Raw genomic sequence first — 19,107 nt, 5'->3', positions numbered from 1 at the left:
AGAGAGGCAGGATGGGGGCAGACCTCGCAGAGCATTTTTGGGCTGCTGCTGTGCCGTGTTTAGCAGCATGGACAAAGGCTGCTCCCCGCTCTCTGAATGAGGAAAAGGTAGGCAGGAGGGCTGGGTGGTTCTGGACAAAGCAATCACTGCAGAAGGCCTCGGGCTCCAATTTACAAATTCAAATCTTGTCTGAGGGTAACGCTTCCCAGAGCACATTTATGCCGCTTTCAGAAATAACACTGGTGCTCCCTGTGACATATGATGGCACAAATGCTTGAATCGCTTTTGCAAAATGACACTTGCTATTTACTGCTTGCCCCAGTGCAATAGCCGGAGCTATTGCCTCAAAACTGTTTGTTCATTAGGTCTTTGAAAAAAAAAAAATAAAAAAAAATTGAGCGATTTCCTTGAATGCAAATTTCTATTTAAATAAGTCAACATGACATATTTTGACTTGCCTTGTTTGACAATATCGTAGTTATTTCACTTCAATAAAGTGAAACATGGTTGTTTCAGCTCTGCCTTCTCACTTTGTTCGGCGTGCTTTTGTATTACATTACGGTATTTCACTAGCACAGAGCACAGATGGAGCACATGCAGTATTTCAGCTCCTCTATACGTCTTGGCATAATCGCAGTGAAAATTTTGAACGCTAGCACAGTGAAATGTTCTGCTAGCTCCAAGTCGGGGCTGGATTTGTTTTGGAATTTTAATATATATTCTTTTGAAAATATAAAATCTTTAGCTTTTTTTTTTTTTTTCCCTTTTTTTTTTTTTTTTTTTGCTTTTCTTTGCCTCTTTTCTTATTTTTTTTTGTCTTCCCCATGTTATGCAGCAAACCCAGCTGCTGAAACGACACTCCCTCCAAAGAAACGCTCTGTTTCCTCCAGATTCATTCCTTGGCCTCTGTGAAACGAGTTTTCACCCCGGTTCCCTCTGGCCAAGCCTTCTGTTCTTACAAGGACCCCCTTGTGCCTGGGATGACCTCATCATGCTGCACATTTTGGGATGCACTTCCCCATTACGCTTCGCCCGTGGGGTCGAAGCCAACTACAAGCCTCTCCCCCCACCCTGCCTGTTTGTTTCCTCAGCCCTTCTCCTTCGCGTGGCACCAGCTCGAGGTGCGCCGGGTCGCGCACCCACACCAGGCTCCCCACCGGGCGCACGGGGGGGTTCCCAAATTGCGCCCTCGGGGTCTCCCCCGGCGGGTTGCAACCCCTCTGCCTTTGTTCCCCCGACGGGGCGGCAGCAGGGGGGTGATGGAGGCAGCACCAGGGACTGCGGGCGGGGCCGGGGCCGCCCCGACAGGAGGGGCCGTCTCGGTAAAGCGGCGGCGCGGCGGGGGCCGGGCTCAGTGCGCGGGGCTGCGCGGCGCCGGCCGCTACGCTTCGCCCATGGGGCAGCCACCGAGGGGCCCCCCGGCCGGCCGGTGAGTGCGGAGGGGACGGGGGGAAAGAGGGAAGGGGCGTGGGGGGCTCCCCGCTCAGCCCCGGGTGGGGGGCGTGGGGTGTGGAGGGTCCCGAGACGGGCTGCTGCAGGAGGAGGAGGAGGAGGAGGGAGATGCGCTGGTGGTGGGTAGGTGGGATGCAGGGGGGATGGTGGCTGTGGGACCAGTGAGGGGACACGCATGCTGCTCCTTGAAGGCTGGGGTCCTGCCTTGCTGCTCCCCCCAGCAGTGCCCGTCCTTTCTTGCTTGCTGGTAAAGGGGCAAGAGGACCGCGGTCCCCAAATGGTGCCCGGGTGGGGAGGCTGCGACCCCAGCCCTGTGTGTGGGTTGGGATGTTGGCATCGATGGGTTCTCATGGGGTGCTGGGGATGGAGGGAGAGGGACGGGGTGAGGGCTGGATGGAGCTGGGGGTGAAGGGAGGCGAGGTGGGGCAGAGCTCCCCGTGGCAGGAGGGGAAGGTGAGGAGAGCCAGCTCTTTGTGGGCTCTGCGTCCCCGTCTGGCTCTACCCGTGCCACCTGTGGGCATGGCTGTCCCCCAGCTGATATCGGGCTCTCCAGGTGTCTTCTACCCCAACTCACCAAACTGGGCTGAGAAGGAAGCAGTACCTTAATCCAGTGCTCAGTCCTTGCAGCTGGAGTCCTCAGGCAGCTGCCCAAGGGCCAGCCAAGCCTGAGCTGCTGGTGGTTCAATGGGTACCGTCTGATCCATCCCCTCTGTCTGCACGGGCTGCGAGGTAAAAACGCCAGCAGCGACCGAAGCCTTGTTGACATTAGGGCTACCGGCGGTACAGCTGAGCCATGAGAAATTACAGAGCATGCAGGAGCACTGGCTATTCTGGACTTAGAATAAATAACTTGCTCAGTAACTCTATCTGCGCTAAAGCAGAGTCTGCTGAGTAATGACGTCCAGGGCCCGCGGATGAGGAAAGTGTTCACTTAAATAAATAGTAGTTACCCTTTAGACAGGGGAGCTTTTCCTCTGGGAGGGAATTGTCTTAGGTTGTGGTGAAAACCAAAACCAAACAAGATCCTCGGGCTGGGCGTGGAGGTGCCTTAGCTGGCCGTAGCCATTCCTAGCTGGGATGCATAAATACACCTTGTGAGCGCACGGTGGTTTGTGGGGGAAGCCACCAAGGGGCCCTGGTGCCCTCAGCAGGGGCGCTGGGTGCTGATCGCAGCTGGGAGAAGTGGGATTGGGTTGCTTTTGGATGTCTCCTTCCTTGTTCTGCACCTTGTGCAGAGCGAGGCAAAGGGAGCCTGGGTGGCTTGTCCCAGCCAGGAGGCTGAAGAGATGGTGCCTGCCATGTGGTCCCAAACTCAAAATCTCAAACTTATCCCTCGTGCTCGTGGACCTGCAGCGAGGATTTATTGCAGAGAGGAGTGGGCAGAAGAGCATCTCCAGAGATGTGTTGGGTGGGACTGGGGGAGCCATAGATTTGTGGGAGCTCTGCCTGGGGTCTTCTGTCTGTTTGGAGCTGCTGGAGGCTGGGGCTTGATCCAAAGGGAGATGTTTCTCTATTCCCAATGAGCGTTGAGTGCTACAGTGTGCAAAATGCCCAGAGTACATCCTCAGCTGGTAGTTGCTTGTCCTGCAACTCTCTGAAGGTTGGAGTTAACAGCAGGGGATGCTCCTGGGGGGGACCATTCCACCCATTTTCCTTGGAGCTGCCTGGATAGTGGTCTGCTCCGTCCCATGTGTGTGCTTGACGATGCCTCATCCATTCAGCACCCACACTTTTAATGAGAACTGCTCAAAATGCTGTCACAGCACAGAGCATCTCGCTCTGCGGTGGGCAGGATGGGCGCTCGCAGCACCGGGCTGTCCTGGCACAAGTGGGACCAGGGGTGGGGGTCTGCGTCTTCCTGCTGCTATGTTTTTTGGTTTCGAGCCATCCCCTGTCACGGGGAAAAAATAGTCATAATAATAAAAAAAGGCACACGTGCAGCAGAAAGAGGTTGGGGTTGTTTATGTTGTGATTTTGGCCTCGTGCCAGGGTGAACAGTTTGGTGACCTCAGCACTATTGGGACGTTATTTATAGAAAGATCTTCTGGGTTTTGTGTTTTTTGACGTAAGAGTGAAGAAAAAAAAAAAAAGTAATGGGAGAAAAAGACCCAATGTTGACCCCCAAATACATCGGGTCTTTCTCCAGATCAGCAAAAGCAAGATGTAAGAGGTGACCAGGTGCTCCCCATTGATGTCGCTTTCTGCCTTCTCTTGGAAAATGTGGTTTTGATTCTGTCCTGGAGATCACAGGCTCGCGTGAGTTTGCTCTGTGTTTGAAGGGTTATTGCTCAAGATGCTGAAAGATGTTCACAAAGACAGATCCAGCTACAGCTGAAGACAGCTTTGGAGTTAAAACACGAAGGGAAATGACAGATGAGTTGCTGGCCTTCTTCAGTTTCTTCTGTCTGTGAAGCTCTGCCATCTGCAAGGGTTAATGCATCTCGGTGCCTTTCACTGCCCATCTGTGGCGCTGGGTGGTGCGGCTTCCCTGCCTGACAGATGGGGAGCAGGAGGCTTAAGAGCTGTGTGGGGCCTTGCTGGATGACCCCACTGGAGTCGGTGCTGCCCCACAGCCCAGGCTCCCAGGGGTTAACCCTGCAGCAAACTTTCCCTCCTGGTTTCATGAGATGCAAACCTTTCTTGCTCTCGTCCTGCAAAGTGCTTGTGTGCTCCTGGTAGATACATCCACAGGTGTCTCTCTAGTCCTACGTATGCAAAGCAGGAGTTTCTTTAGCATGTTTGAGCATTGGTTTTGATGGGGAAATCTTTGCCTGGGCTATACACGAATAATCTCTACCAGACCTTGGTTTGTGCGCAGTGCTTTACCCAGCTCCTTCTGCAGGGCGAAACCAGGGACCCAACACAAGCAGAGCCTGTGAGGAAGCTCTGATCCAGATTTACCCTGACAGCCACTGTGGTTGCAGGGGATGAAGGAGCAGAGATCTGTCACCAAAAGGAGGAAGCAATCTAAATGATTGCTAGCAGGGTTTAGCACTGAAGCTGAGAGGTTGCCACTGATGGTGGCGAGCCCCGTGCTCCTTTCTTGGATTTGGCCCAACAGGCTTAGAAGGCTGGGCAGGAGGACTGGTAGCTGGCTCCTGGCTGCTGGGCTTCCTCGAAGTTGGTGTTAGGGATTTGATTTAAGATCGTCGAAGGCACTGAGCACAGGGAGAGAAGCAGTTAGGAATAAATCAAGCAGTGATTCAGTGGCCTGGTCCCCTGGGGAGTGGCATTAGCAGCACGAGTCGATGTCGCCGGAGATGTGTGTGCCGGAGTGCCAGGTCTGAAGGGATCCTGTGTTCAGAGGGAGATTAGAGAGAGTCCCCACTGCAGCTGGCTGCTGCTGCCTGCAGGAGAGAAATCCCTGCCTTTCTTATTAAAATCAGGCAGCACTTAAAGTGCAGGGCCTGGAGGAAAGCAGGTGCAGGCAGAGCAGTACACAAAGGCTTGCAGCCGTGTCATTTTTAGCTGTATCCTGCCTGGGTTGAGAAAGTAAACAGTCTGAGGCCGTGTCAGCAGCCGAACAAGAGACCTACAGAGAAAACCCACAAATCTTCAGGAAACTCTGTGGGTGACTCAGCCAAGTGTTTTTGTCGGAGTACGAATTCATTCAGTAACCCATGATGGCAGCAGGAGTGCTCTTTTGTGCCGGTGCCATCTCACAAGTGAAGTACAAACCCCTGGCCTTTGGTGTTTTGTGGTCATGGAAAGACTCGAGCAGCTTTTACAGCTGACAGAGGTTATTTCAGGAATCCCACTGTTGAGCCCCCAGATCCTCCAGCCCTTGGTAGATGCTGCAGTCTCCTGGGCTCACATCTGGGCCTGCTGGCGATGCAGATTGCTGTGACAAAGAGCCAGCAGCTTTCCCGAGCTCAGCCAGTGCTACCTAGCCCGTGTTCATCGTGGCCAAGAAGATGCCTTGAGCCCAGCCCTCCTGGCCACTCTGCCCTGCTGCACGGAGCTGCAAGGCAGGGGTGTGCTTGGAGAAACTGCACTCGGTACCGCTGGCAGTAAAGGAGCCTCAGGAAACAGGCTATTCACTTAGGAAAGTAGGTATTTTAAAGGCTCACGGTTTTTAAGTCCCTCTGAATCCTGTTATCGAACGCTTAATTTCAGCTGCCTGGCACTTAATTCAAGGTTATGTTCCTGAGAGACAGAAACACGAGCTGCCTCCTGCGAAGAGGAGAGGGAACTCCAAAACAGCAGCGCTGAGTCCAACAGAGCTAGGCGGCATTGGGTTTTCACAAGCAGGCATCTGACATGTGAAAACAGCTACATTTTCTTTGTGTTTGGGAAAGGAGCTGCTGTAGAAGCTGCTTAGCAGCAATCAAGAGCACCCAAACTTTGCTTCACAAGCAAGCAGGAGTCTGCCAGCAGCCAAAGGCTACACCTGATGGGGCTGAAGAAGTGGGACCATCTGTGTGCTCCTTCCTAGGTCGTTTTTGTGGTGACTGAGAGTGCACGCTTGTGAAGAGCAGACACCTGTATTGCACCCTTTCATCCTCCTCCCCTTGTGCCCAGTGCAGTCACTTGCTCATTGTGGTGTGTGAGCCTTATCTGCTGGCATCAGCCCAGGTGCTGCACACCATGAGTTCAACAAGCCCCTTCCATGAGCCATGTCGATGTGTGCCCTTCAGCTCTCTGGACAAGTAGCTTGCATTTAGGGTCGGTGCATGGGGAATTAGTAAAGCAGTTGAGCTCGTCTCCAGCCCATTTATTCCCTGCTCCACATTTCCGGGCAAAGCGAGTGCCTTTCATCAGCACTTGCAAAGAGCATGGGGGGAGGAGAGACTGGCCTGCTGTCCCCAGAGCCACTGCTGTGTGTGAGTGAGTGGCATTTCGGGTAAGGTAATGGGAAAGTGTTGACTAAAACATGACACTTCTGTGCCGTGAGCTGGAGGCTGCGTTACAGGCTTGCTGATAGATACACCAGGAAAGCAGTAAGTGTGCGTACACACATCCACGCATACACAAGCTGATGGGTGATGCTGGCATTACTGGGGCTTTTTGGATCCACGTGTCTGAGAGTTAAAATTGTAGAAGTAAGGGAAGGTCTTTGAACCTGCCTCAGTAACAGAGGAGATGTGGCAGTGCTGCGTTTTGTGTGGTTGCTGATGTGCATCCTCCGTAGCTGTGACTAATAAGAGCGGGTTACTGAGGATGTAGCTTCTCCATGCCCGGCAGCTGGGAGGTTGTTGTCAGGTTTTCATAATCCCGAAGTGTGATTCTGGTATGAGATGTGCAGAAGTGATGTGATGTTTGCTGGGAGTGTGTACTGAAAAGTTGAATGCTAGCATGAGGAATTTGCCTTGCCCATACGTATAAAAGCAATGAAAACCCTTGTCTAACTCATAGCCTGTGGCATAAGCCTTCCCAGAAGCTGATGCAGCCCATCCTAAAATAGGCACCTCTGGGGGATGGCTCCCCCTGCCTGTTTCCCAGATAGCCAAAAATAGGGAGGTGAAGAGAACCATAGGTTCCCGATACATTTCATGCTTCCCAGCCCCGCTCTCTTCACTTGTGAAATGTATTTATTCTGTGTCAGGGACAAACCACCTCGTCGTGATCCTCGCAGCACACACATGCTGGCCTTTTGTGGAAGCTGGAGAACCGCTCTCACATCCGAGGCATCGTCTCTTTTTCAGTCTGAAGGTTCTTTATATTGTTTCCTTCTTCTGATGAAAGCTTTCGAAAGGGTACTTGTGTGCTGAATACCCACTGCTGATAATGCACGTTATGAAATCTGAAAGGAAGGTTGAGATTAAATGTCACGCACTTCACAGTCGGGGAATTCAGAGTCTTGTTGATCTGTGCACAATTTGGGGGCTGACAGCTCATGCATAAACAACCGTGTGCACATACACACACACGCGTGCATGCACAGGGTGATTTCCCCTGACTTAGCAGCAAAGAAAAGCAAAGTCAGGCTTGTATGAGCTGCTTGCTGGGGGGTGAAACAGCATTTGTGTGGGAAGACTCTGGGTTTGTTGGGGCCGCCCTCCTTGTCCTCCTCCTGTGGCATTGCCCTGAGTTGTGGCTGCTTTGGTCTTCTGCAAAGGGGTTTTCTCTGCCAGGAGGGTCTGCTGAGAGCCTCTGGCACATGTGCAAGGGCAGTTTCCTTGAAGAACTTGGGCGATGGCTTTGTTTTTCCAGGAAAAATGGGAAAATGGAGGAGAGAGGGGTCAAATGATTGAGTCGGGGTTGCATGGAGGGCCAGCAAGTGCCGGCTTGCGGGTTAGCGAAGCCTGCAGTTGCTCTTTTCCCACGTAGCCGATTATTCAGAAGTTTCCCTCGTCTAAATCGGTCCCATCCCCTGTTTGCCCAACACGGGGAGTTCTGCATTGAACATTTTTAGCATTAACCTGTTGCTATAGAAACCAGCAAGGTGTCAGAGGGAGATTTTTGCCACTCGGGGGTAGGCTACCAAGTAGCTGAAGTATGTGTTGTACTGGGAGGCCGTCCCCGTTGCTTATTTGCTAAGCAACTCCCTGAGTCTTGCCTGTGCTAATTTGGAGTCTGAGGAGCCACGAGGGAGCGATAAACCTGAAGTTGCAATTGTGTGCAGATGAACAGGGCTTAACGTTGGCAAACTGCTGAGGGAGGAAGTGAAAATGTGGTCCCAAGCTGCAGGTGAGAGCAGTGTGCAGGGTGACTGGGGCCGAGGGATGAGAGCTGGCATCTGCCTCTTGTGCAGCAATGCGATTTAACTGGATATGGGATGCGAACATGTAGTATGAGATGCCCTATAACATAGGGTTGATGAGAATTCAGCTGTTGACTGATGGTCACCGTGGCCATCCCCTATCAGGCCTGACTCACAGGACAAAAGGAGCAAATTTTCGTGCTTGCTCAATGGGAAACTTGAGTCCTGAGAGGGTTTGCATGTGTGGTGCTCAGGAAATGACCTGATCAGACCAAAAGGCAATCTCCCTGCTTAATGCAAATGTATTTATCTGCCCGTTTTTCCCTGCTTGTGTATGCCTTGACTGCACATCTGGGCGTATCGTGGCAGAGGGTGGCAGAAGAGGAGCCCTTTTTTAAAGAACAGGATAAAAACCTGCTGGTGTGGGGATGCTCTGAAAAAGCTGTTTCCAGGCCAGGGCTGCAAATCCATGTGCAGCACGGGTCAAAAGTCTGCTTTTAGGATGCAGGCGTGATGCAGCCGGATTGATTTCATCTTCCATTTCATGTTTGTGGCCATTTTCGTAGCCTCTAAATTGCGGTTATTACATTGTGTGGGGTAAGCTACTGGACTGCAGATGCAGAAATAATGTTGGTGTAGATGCAGTTTGTCATCTTTTGAGAGAGACTCCATCAAGAACAGCTTTGAAATTACAGTCCTTGGTGGTGGTACGCAGAGAGATGTTGCCCTCACATGTGGTGGAGGGGACCAGATCTTCCTGATTGCAATTTTTTTTATTATTATTTCCTTTTGAGTTCTGGAAGGGGGCAGAGCTGTAGGGTGGTTGGGAGGAAAGGGCATTGGCTTTTTGGGGAGTGCACGAAAGACAATTGTGGAGGGTTTGAGGCTGGAGTTGTTTTGTGGGGGGATGATTATTTTTTTGCTGGTGCTTTTTTTTTTTTTTTTTTTTTTTCCATTTTGTGTGTATATATAGGTTTTATTTCTGCTTCTAACGTTTCCCTGTAGAAATCATCTGCAGGACAGATGGCCCACTAAGCTGCTGGGGCTGTCTCCCACAAACACCTGTCTAAGGCAGCTGGGAAATCAAAAGAAGAATTTTTGTCTTTTACTGCTCTTAAAGGAAAATGGTGCCTGTTCCTGACGCATCTTATTTCCTTCACATCCTCTCAGCTCCCTTGTGTCCTGCTGAACTCAAGTGCTCGGGATGTTCATCTGATGATGCCGAAGTTGTCTGAGTTACCCAGAGAGGAGTAAATCCGCCAGGAGCGCCTGGCCGAGCGTGCTGGATGTGTCAGACAGCCCGGCAAGCTGCTGCTGGCTGCAGGACAGCATTTCTTGTCCGAGGTGAGCCCAGCTGCTCGCTCTCGCCGTTGGCGTGCTGCTGCAGGTGGTAGCAGGACCGGGGCTGCTGGGTTTAATTATAGCTCCTGTCTGAGGCACTAATAGAGCAACAGAGCGTTTCTGTCTTCTGCTGGGGAAACCGAGCACTTTGCAGCTTTTGATTGCTGTGTAACACTTCCCGTGACATGGGAAGAAACTTTCCTGTTCCCTCTGCGAGAGGAAATTGGAAACCTGTGGGCAGTGAGATCCTGGAGCTGAGATGCAGCCCCCAGGCTGCGGCTTGGCTTTTGGTTTGTGGTGCTCCTTGGGATAGGATGTTTCTGTCTCCGTGCTGCCCAGCCTTACCAGAGTGTCGTCAGCCTTTTGTTCTTCTCTCAGCCACTGTCCTGTCCATTTGCCAAGGGAGTGCATATCTTAGATCCCACCTTTCTCCTTCCCCACTCCTTACAAAGATGGGCATTACCCAGGTGCAGGCAGCCCCCAGTTGGCTCTGTGCAAAATCCCCCTTCAGCGAAGGATTAGTTGGGGTTAGTCCTGTGCGTGTGCGTGTGTCTGAGGTGTCTCTGTGTGGTTTGCAGCCTGCAACGCAGGTGGTTTGGGCTTTGAGGTTTCCTCTGGCTTCTCTGCAGGAGATGGTCTGGAGGCACTGCTGAACGAACGTGCCTTTGGGCCTTTGCCTGCTGGAGCTGCTTAAAGAAGCAGCAGGGCTGTGGCAGAGCCAGGGGATGAACCTCTGGCAAGAGATGTTTCCTGCTGGCGTTGCAGAGGGACTTCTGGACTTAAAGGGCAGCTTTTCACATGGGAAAGGAGTCCCATGTACCTGGCAGGTGAGGAATCTGCAGTATCCCTGTTGCGTGGGTATACGGACTGTGCCAGACTGGGCAGGAGCAGCAGTCACATCGTACTGCCACGGCAGCTGAGTGCTAATTGTTTCTGCTGCCTGAGCATCCGATTATTTCGGCTAGATCAGGTTTCATTCCCTGTAGCTCTCTGAGGCTTCCTGACCTGCAGAATTGGTTTGGGGAGTTTCTTTTTGCTGGGCTGGTGAGCTCATACCCCTCATGCTGGGCAAGGGTTGCTGTGCATTCCTCCCTGCAAAAAATGCAAATGATGCTGTTATTGTTTGAAGATGTTGGTAGCAAAGACTTGAGCTGCAGCTGGCAAGGAGGATATCCACTGGGAGGTGGGCAGAGGGATGCTCTGCCTCAGCTGGCTGGTGGCAGAGAGGTCTTAATCATCCGAATCCCAGCTCTGGAGAGAAGTCTAGGCAAAGGGCTGGCTCGCTCATCACGGACTCAGAATGTGCAGCTGCAGAAATACAGCATGGGATGGCTGTACCTCGGTACCCCTGGCTCAGGGGTCTGCTCCAGTATGGATATCCCAGGGAAACTTTTATGAGGTTGCTTGGATAGGATCCATAAAAGAGCCTTGTGGCTCTTGGGTGTGCATTTTGGGTTAGATGTGGGATTTATCTTGTCCCTTAGGATTTCAGAGTCTTCAAATGTAATAGTTTGCTAACCAAGAGATTTTCTGCACTTAAAAGCAAGCGTGCTGCGCCTTCGTATGTGTGTGGGGAAGGTGTCTTAGATCCTGCTTGATGAGGCAGGTCAAAGGTTTGCAGGAGCCAAGGTAACGAGTACCTCTTTGGATCCTGTCTTCAGTCTCCTGGTGTTTCCAAAGCGGGGATGCCATCTGTCCCGAGGGCGCAGGGCTGCGGTGAGGCGAGATCAGGAGGCACCAAGGTACTTTGGTAATGAGCCTCTTGGAAAAGAAGAGGGAAGAGAGGACTTTGCACGTTTTTTCCATCAGACAGCTCTTTCCCTTTCTGACTGGCCTTGCTCTTGCATGACTGCTCTGACCTGTGCACCCACTGCCTCTCTTCTTTGCCCTGCCCCTGTGCTTGAACCCAGATTTTGTCTCTGTCCCTGGCCATGTAGGTGCCTGGAGACCTCTCCTGGGGCTTCCTGCCCTGGGTCTTGCTTTCTGCTGGGCGGTGGGGCAGAAGGCACAGCTCAGCACGGGAAAGGAGCTGGCTGCTGTCCCTAAAGATGGATCTCTTGCTCGCACAGTCCCTTGTTTGGAGACATCTGTTCCAAAATCGCAGTAATTAGGATGTAAACATCTGTGCTCTCTCGCTGGGTGCCTTGGCCACTGTGGCTGCTCCTGTGGCATCAGGGATGAAAAACTGCTCCATATGGCACGGTTGCCTCAATCATCCCCCGACAAGCCGGCACAGTGGAGCAGCTGAAGGGCTGTCTGGTGTGATGAGAGGGAGCGGGGCAGGATCTGTCCTGCTCAGCCTGCCGGCCCTTCTGTGGGAGCTGCTGACTGGGAAACCATTTGGCACTTCTGCTGCCATCTCTCTCTTCCCCTGACGCAAGAAGGCATGGTTTTACCCTCGTGGCTCAGTGCTCATACCTGTGAAATGCCTGTAGCAGTGTTTGCCTCTTCAGGTTGGGTGAAGAGCACCCAGGGCTTGCAGAGCTCAGTGGTGACGTGGTGTTGTACAGGGGCAGTGCTGCATCTCCATATTTACCAATGTCTCTTGACCTGTGCTCCGTGAAAGGTGCTTGGGCATGGCAGGTCAGAAAGAGCATACGTCCACTGCAGGAGTATAATAACTTCTTGGTCAACATCTACAAATGAAGGTGGGCTCAAGGCCTTGCGTTGCCTCTGGCGTGTTAGTTTGGGAGCTCTGAAACTGGAGCCTGTCAGGAGAGCAAGTCTACTCCCTGGCCTCAGCATAGCAGAGCAGACCAAATTTATGGCCAGGATAAATGTACTAACACTGTACTTTCACTCATCCTGGTTCAACTCCAGTTCATTTTTATTTTCACTTACTCTGCTGGCAGACTGGGAGTGTTCTCAGACCCTTGCAGCGAGCTTTGTGGTGCCCTCATGAGCAGCAGGACAGCTCTCTCAGCTGCTCAGCAGCAGCATGCTGAAGCCATAGGAACAGGGGCTGGTCATTTGGTTGCTGCACCTTGCTCCTCGCCAGACCTCCCTCGATGGGCACGCAGCTCTGGCTGCTAAAGGATCATCAAACATCCTCTTGTTCTCCTCTCCTCTCGCTGGGAGGGAAGCAGAGATGCTGGGGGAAGAGCTGTGGAGGTGGGGAGAGATGGAGCTATCTTTAGCGTGGCACCGGTGAGGTTTCTTTGCACCACTAAGCAGTAGCTGTCACCACTGAGTACAGTATGCGAGGGGACAGATTCCGAAAGAAGCCTGTGAAGAAAAGGGATATTGAAATTTAAATAATAAAAAAACATCTTTCAGCTTCACATGGGCAGTGTCAGTCACTGGGGGGGGGCGGGGGGGCAGAGGAATTTCCTCTATGCAGTGATTGATGTACGCAGCCACTGGGATGCTCAGAAAGAGGATTGAGGAGAAAATCATGACAGGAGGAGGTAGAGGTTCCCATTCTGTAAATGCACAGGCTAATAGGAAACATCCTCCAAATTCTCAGTGTGTCAGGGTACATTAATGTAAGTATAATGCTTTCAAATGCTCAGCATCTTCTATCCGAATGTCATCGAATTAGTGCTAATGCATTTGTTAGCTCATTATTCATTAATATTCAGTACTCATTAGACTGGCTCTTCCCCTGGAAGATGGGGATAATGGGACGTGGGATTGGCTGCAGGGCCGTGCCATAGCTGTGCTTAGCACAGTGGGAGCATGGTTTTTACGTAGCAGAATGGCCTTCAGTGATTATTTTATTGGTGTTTCTAGCTGGCTTATCCTGTCCCAGTTCTTGGCTGCCGGTTTACCACAAATCAGTGGAAATTCTGAACAGGAGAGCAATGTTAATAATGATGTGGATAAATTGCTACTAACTCATGCCCTGAAGGCAACTGGCAAACACAACTGATGAAGCCAAATCTTGATCTGTTTGCCTGTGCTCGGAACTGCAAAACTGCCTTTGTAATTACAGAGCCATTTATCTCTCAGCCTGTGAGTCCTCCCTTTGAGCCCTACCACCTTCCTTTACTTCGTGCCCTCAGGATGCTCTAGATCTGAAGATGTCTTTTTCCTTTTTTCCCTATCCGAAAGGGTCTTAGTAAATGTTTGAGTATTGGATTCAGTCATTGCATTGTCACAGCGAGACCTCTCAGATTTGCATCACAGCAAGATTTATGTTGGCGTGCTCTGGGAGCCTGCTGAACTGACTGGCTGCTCGCGTGGACAAAAACGGAGAAGTTTGCCTGGGAGATGCAAACCCTTTGCGAGGCAGCGGGAGAACGCTTGCGTGCGTGATGCCAAAATAACTGACACCTCTCACTTCATTACTCCCTGGAGCCTTGTGAACCCTTTAGACACGAGCATAAATTCTGTTCCCCTGGGACAGCCATGGGAAAGTGCAGCTGGGGTGAGGGATTGCCTGTGCTTGAGCCCTGGCCTTGTTTGGACCAGAGGAGCTGTGTCTGGTGCCCGGGGGGGACATTTTTATGGGTCTCTTGGAGGGTGAAGTAGCAAATGGAAAAAAAATGTTTCTGTGTTCAGTTGAGCCGAGATGAAAGGAAGACAAATTGGGAGGAAGGACTTTGTGAACTGAGAGTTTCCAGGGTTTTATGACTGGATAATGATATAGAGGGATTTTTCAGGGACTCCTGACACCTCTATGTGTCCAGGAAAGTTGTCTTTTCCACCTTAGCTTCTGTCAGATACCTCTAGCTTGTTCTTATCCTAGTATTCCCAGTATGTTTACTCTGTTTGCTGTCATCTTCTGTTTCTGAGGAAGCAACATGTTGTCAAGGAGGATCTAGCCTCTGGTTTCTTGTAGCTGTAGGGCTGGTGTGTTCTGGCTCAGCGCAGGGGCTGCAGCATCTGGGGGGAAAGACAAACAAACGTCTGAGGTCTGCATGGCATTTTGCCTGAAATGGCAACCGAAGGGTGTGATGTATGGCAAGGAGAAAGTCATTAAATGATGCTCTGCTTTTTGTCTTCAATTCCTCTTGTCTGGGAAGTGTTTAATGATGCTTAATTGCCCTAGTCTAGGAAGCAGCAAAGAGTTACCATGCTCCTAATGGGACGTGGACACTGCCTCATACTGGGACGGGCTGGAGTGTGGTTTGTAGGTCAAACCCACTTAGGGCACCTTCTGGTGAAGCTCGGGGCTGCTCTCAGCATGAAAGCATGCACATGAGACATGCCGATGGGTGGAAAGCTGGCACTCGCACCATTCCCCTGCCCCTTTCTCAGGGCTGATGGCAAAAGCCAGGGTGAAGGGCGTGGGGAGCATTTCGGTGCCTCTGTCCCCACACTGATGATTTGGTTTTGTTCCCTGTCTGGCAGGTCACGGTGACAGCCGGTGCGTTGCTCTGGGACCGGGACAGCTTCCCCACAGCCCGCGATGGGTTGCCTGCAGCTGGCCCCCAGCACCCTGCCCTAGAGGGGATCGTTCAACCCGCGCCGGGGCGATGAGGAGCAGTCTGCCGGCGTAGCAGCAAGATCTCCGTGCTTTTTACAAACTTTTGATGCTCTGTACCCGGCGAGGTTTCATGTGAAGCGCTTCCCACAGCCTCTCCCCTCAGCTGTCCCGCCGGCGGGGCAGAGGCCCGTGTGTCGCCATGGCGGCCAAGCAGCCGCCGCCGCTGATGAAGAAGCACAGCCAGACCGACCTGGTGAGCAGGCTGAAGACGCGCAAGATCCTGGGGGTCGGCGGCGAGGACGATGACGGCGAGGTCCATCGCTCCAAGGTGAGTTGTGCTGGGCAGGGAGGTGTTCCCCATCCCGCCTCGGGGTCCTCCGTGCTGCTGTCCTGCAGCCAGGGGGCCACTGCTGCAGGGGGATGGCCACTAAACCTGTGAAGTGTCACCTGCTGGCACGTGGCAGGCCACTGAATAAAACCCAGTTAATTTTTTTCCAGCCTTTACCTTCTGCAGCCTCTCTGCCAACACCAGAGCTCCCAGCTCTGCTGGGCTCATGCAAGGGCTGCTGTGATAAGATTAATGCTGCCCCTTGGCAGAGACAGGCTGTGCAGCGTGGTGGAGGCACAAAAGCTGCCTGAGACCACTTTTCACAGTAACACAGCGAGCTCTGCCTTTAAGTTGCTTTAATCCACTGGTGAAATGTTATTGTCAATATGCCCGTTAGCTAGCTCGGAGCTCATGGTACCAGCTCAAAGCTCACCGTATTCCAGCACTGTGCCCTGGAAACGGGCGGCAATTAAAGAGGCAGGGTGGCACCTCTCTGAAGCGACCCAAATCACAAACAAAGGCATGCGGTCTGTTTCAGCAAAATACCTGTGCTGGAGAACAAGGACACGTCCCTTGGGAGCCCTGTCCCGAGTGCCCTCTGGAGAGGTCGCTGGCAGGATGCTTGCTTGCAGGAGAGCTCACATGGAGCTTGCTTATTCCACCCTGCGCTGAAATTTCTCATCTTCATCCTCTTTTCAGCAGTCTTGGAGATAAACTGCTACGTGGGGTTAAGATACGTGTTGTCTGGTCTGAGGTATGCTGCCTAAAGGCTGGGGAAGGGTCTGCTTAGTCACCTTGAGCCTTTTGTTTGAATTTCAGATTAGCCAAGTCCTGGGAAATGAAATCAAGTTTGCTGTCCGGGAACCCTTGGGGCTCAGGTAAGGCATGAGGCCACCTCAGAGCAGGGCTGTCAGAGGGCCGTTGGCCGCAGTGTTCCTGACACCAGCCTCACTGCTCCCTGCAGAGCTTCTCAGGGCTGCAGGACCATCCATCCTGGCTCTGCTTTTTTCCCTCATAAACCAGCCTGAGGGCCATGAGCTCCAGTCCCTTGGCAGGTGCTGGGAACCACAGAGGCCAGAGGACCTCCCTGTCCTCTTTGCAGGTCCAATTCTCTCCTCTGCTTGGGTGAGGGGGGTTCAGCTCTGTGTTGCTAGTGAGCCTTGAGCTAGCAGTGTCTGGGGAATCACGTCTTCATGCAGAAGAGCCACGGCTGCCTCAGTTGGGTGAGGAGGGAGGGCAGAGGCTAATAACCACATGGACAGCATTGGGAATGCATTGTGAAGCAGGGGCAACAGGCTCACTCTGGGCCCTCTGTTTTCCCTCCTGTGCAGGGTCTGGCAGCTGGTTTCCGCCGTTATGTTTTCCGGGGTGGCCATCATGGTAAGTGAGGGCTGCAGTCCTGGGCACCACCAGCTCCTGGATGCCACAGCGTGGCTCCTTTGCCGCTTATTCCCCCTGCTTTGCCTTCAACAGCTGCTGCTGCTTTCTCGTGAGAGCCCTTTGCCCTCTCTGCGTCTCTGTAATGGGCTCGCCAACAGTGTCCTTGGCTGTTTGTTCCCATTGCCAGAGTCTGTTTTCATTAGCAGGTTCATAAACCACACACGGCACGGCAGCCTCGGTCACAGAAACCGGCCTTGAAGCCAGCAGCTGACACGCTGATACTTCTCGCGCCTCCTTAATTCCCAATTTCCTGGCCGATGGTTCTGGTCACCTCATGTCTCAATGTCAGAGCACCACTTTCCCCTGCCTGAGACAGCGCATTTTGATGGCTCTGGGAAAGTGCTGCTGAGTCTCTCCCATGCCTCTGCCAGGCCCTCGCTTTCCCTGACCAGCTCTACGACACCATCTTCAACGAGGAATCGGCGAGCAGCAAGACTCCCATCCGGCTCTACGGAGGAGCCCTCCTCAGTGAGTGCTGTGCCAGTATCTGGGGTGTGATGCTGCCCTGTAGAGCAATGGGGCGAGAGGCCAAAAGGGCAGGAGCAGACAAATTCTGTGTTTGGAAACAGCTGCTGTTGGAATATTATTTTTTTTTATGGGTCTCTTGTAAAGCTCAGCTTCTGTTGCTTTTTCCTAGCAAGGTCTCAGGCTCCCTCATCCTGTGATTGCAGTGCCTGGGGGGGACCTCATGTATGGCACAAGAGACGGGGCCAGAGGGGAGGGTGAGGGGCTTGAAGGGAGCCTGGAGAAACCCTCTGGAAAAGAAAATGAGTGGAGGAATGAAAACGCAGAGGGTTGGTTAGCTCTGCACCCTGTGTTGCAGCCACTGCTGCTCCCAGGCTGCGAGGGAATGCGCAGGGAGTGTTTTTGGAGGGGTGGCTGGTCTTGAGGGCAGGCAGCCAGGGTGGGATGCCCTTGCACTGGCAGGCTGGTGGCTGGCTGCTTCTCGCAGGCTGCAGCAGCATCTCGTGGGGACGGCTGGAAACGCAGCAGCCACACCAGGCAAGGGGAGAGTGCAGCAGCTGCCTGCGCTTCTTCCCTCTGCCTCCCCCGTGGAGGCCAAAATGTTTCACCTGGGGGGCAGGCGGGTGGGCTGCCCCTTCCCGGTGGTCCTCGCCTTCCCTCAGAGCAGCTGTGCTGCTGTCCCTCCGCAGGCATCTCGCTCATCATGTGGAATGCCCTGTACACAGCTGAGAAAGTCATCATCCGCTGGACCCTGCTGACAGAGGCGTGCTACTTCGCTGTGCAGTTCCTGGGTGAGTAGCTGGGCTGGGCAGGAGGTGTGTGCTGTGTGCCCACGATCAGGGTGGGGAGGAGGGAGCTGTTCACTCACTGTTCTAGGGTAACTTCTGTTACTAACCAAAAAGGGAGCTGCTCAGAAAGCAGGTAGTGTGAGTGGACTACGTGTTTTCATTCGTGCTCTTGCATTTGACAAATATTTATCAGCACTGGAGTGGTTAAGCCACAAAGCAACAAGCAGATTCCACAATTAAGACCTGAGCAAATGGGAAATTCACATCTGCTCGAGTTCATGTTTCAGGCTGGCTACCTGAAGGCAGAATTGCCTTTAGGGAAGCGTTTCTATAAATGGGAGTTTTGTGACCCACAGGCCCTGTGCCTAATTTTGAAGCTGTCAAATCAAGCTGTGTAAGAGCTGTGTGTTGCAGGTTTGCTGAGTGTGAGACTGGTGGGCCTGCAGTGACAGCTTTTGTATTCACAAGGCTCAGCTGGTCCCTCCAAAAAGCTACATTAGAGGGCAGCAGAAAACAGCTCTGTGCTGCTCAGATCTGTTTGTTTCTTGTCACCAACCTCTGCCTTATCTCCCTCCTTCTCCTCCAGTTACCACGGTTTCCTTGGTTGAGAGTAGCCGGATAGCCACGGGTGCTGTGCTCCTCCTGGTCAGCCGAATCCTCTTCGTCCTCATCAGCATTTATTATTATTACCAAGTTGGACGCCGTCCCAAGAAAGTCTAATTCCTGGGCTTTTTGTCATGGGAAGGGGGGGAGGAGGGGTTGTGTCGGTAATTTTGCATTTATAATTATAACTTTTTTTTTTTTGTTAGTCCCTTTTTGTTCTAAAATGGTTTCCTTTTCCACTTACTGGCATGACTCAGTGTGTAACCTGATGCTGGTGGCATTGCCAGGTGAAAATTTGGGGAGAGCAGCATCGTGCAGGTCCCCTCCCACCAGCCCCTCTGCGGGAGGCAAGCAAAGAGCGCGAGGAAGGCTCAGGGAGGTGCACAGGCCTGGCAGCCTCAGGGAAAAGAGCTGGTCTCCCGGGGGAACTGGCTGATGGGGTCACAGGCTCTGAAACCATTGAGAATAAAAAGCACAAAACAAGAAAGAAACAATCCTTGAGGAGAGAGGGAGTTAAGGCAACCAGTGAAGGACTTGGCTACTCCCCCTGGTAAGTGTTGCACCTGCCTGTTGGAGGGTGTCCTTGTGTGTACAGCCTGTCCCCTGTAGCACGCACTTGCTGTTCACCTGGCCGGGAGCTGACAGCAGCTCAGTGCTGTGTCTGAATTCACAAACA

At 52.5% G+C, this 19,107-nt stretch overlaps 1 protein-coding gene across 2 annotated transcripts; it reads left to right on the top strand.

Moving 5' to 3' along the window:
* Window positions 1-1,345: 1,345 nt before the first annotated feature.
* On the top strand, window positions 1,346-18,681 carry TP53I11 (tumor protein p53 inducible protein 11). Of its 2 annotated transcripts, XM_082761473.1 has the most exons (8): window positions 1,371-1,429; window positions 9,266-9,439; window positions 14,732-15,135; window positions 15,955-16,013; window positions 16,467-16,515; window positions 16,947-17,043; window positions 17,730-17,831; window positions 18,415-18,681. In XM_082761473.1, the coding sequence occupies exons 3-8, from the start codon at window positions 15,007-15,009 to the stop codon at window positions 18,546-18,548; spliced, it is 570 nt and encodes a 189-aa protein (XP_082617599.1). In that variant the 5' UTR covers window positions 1,371-1,429; window positions 9,266-9,439; window positions 14,732-15,006; the 3' UTR covers window positions 18,549-18,681. The 2 variants fall into 2 exon arrangements, with proteins under 2 accessions (XP_082617598.1, XP_082617599.1); XM_082761472.1 differs by lacking the exon at window positions 9,266-9,439 and having other exon boundaries at window positions 1,346-1,429.
* Window positions 18,682-19,107: the final 426 nt, after the last annotated feature.

This window comes from Aythya marila (genome assembly GCF_965140915.1).
Source record: "Aythya marila genome assembly, chromosome: 5".
Lineage (NCBI taxonomy): Eukaryota > Metazoa > Chordata > Aves > Anseriformes > Anatidae > Aythya > Aythya marila.
This window is presented reverse-complemented; position numbering and strand designations above follow the sequence as displayed.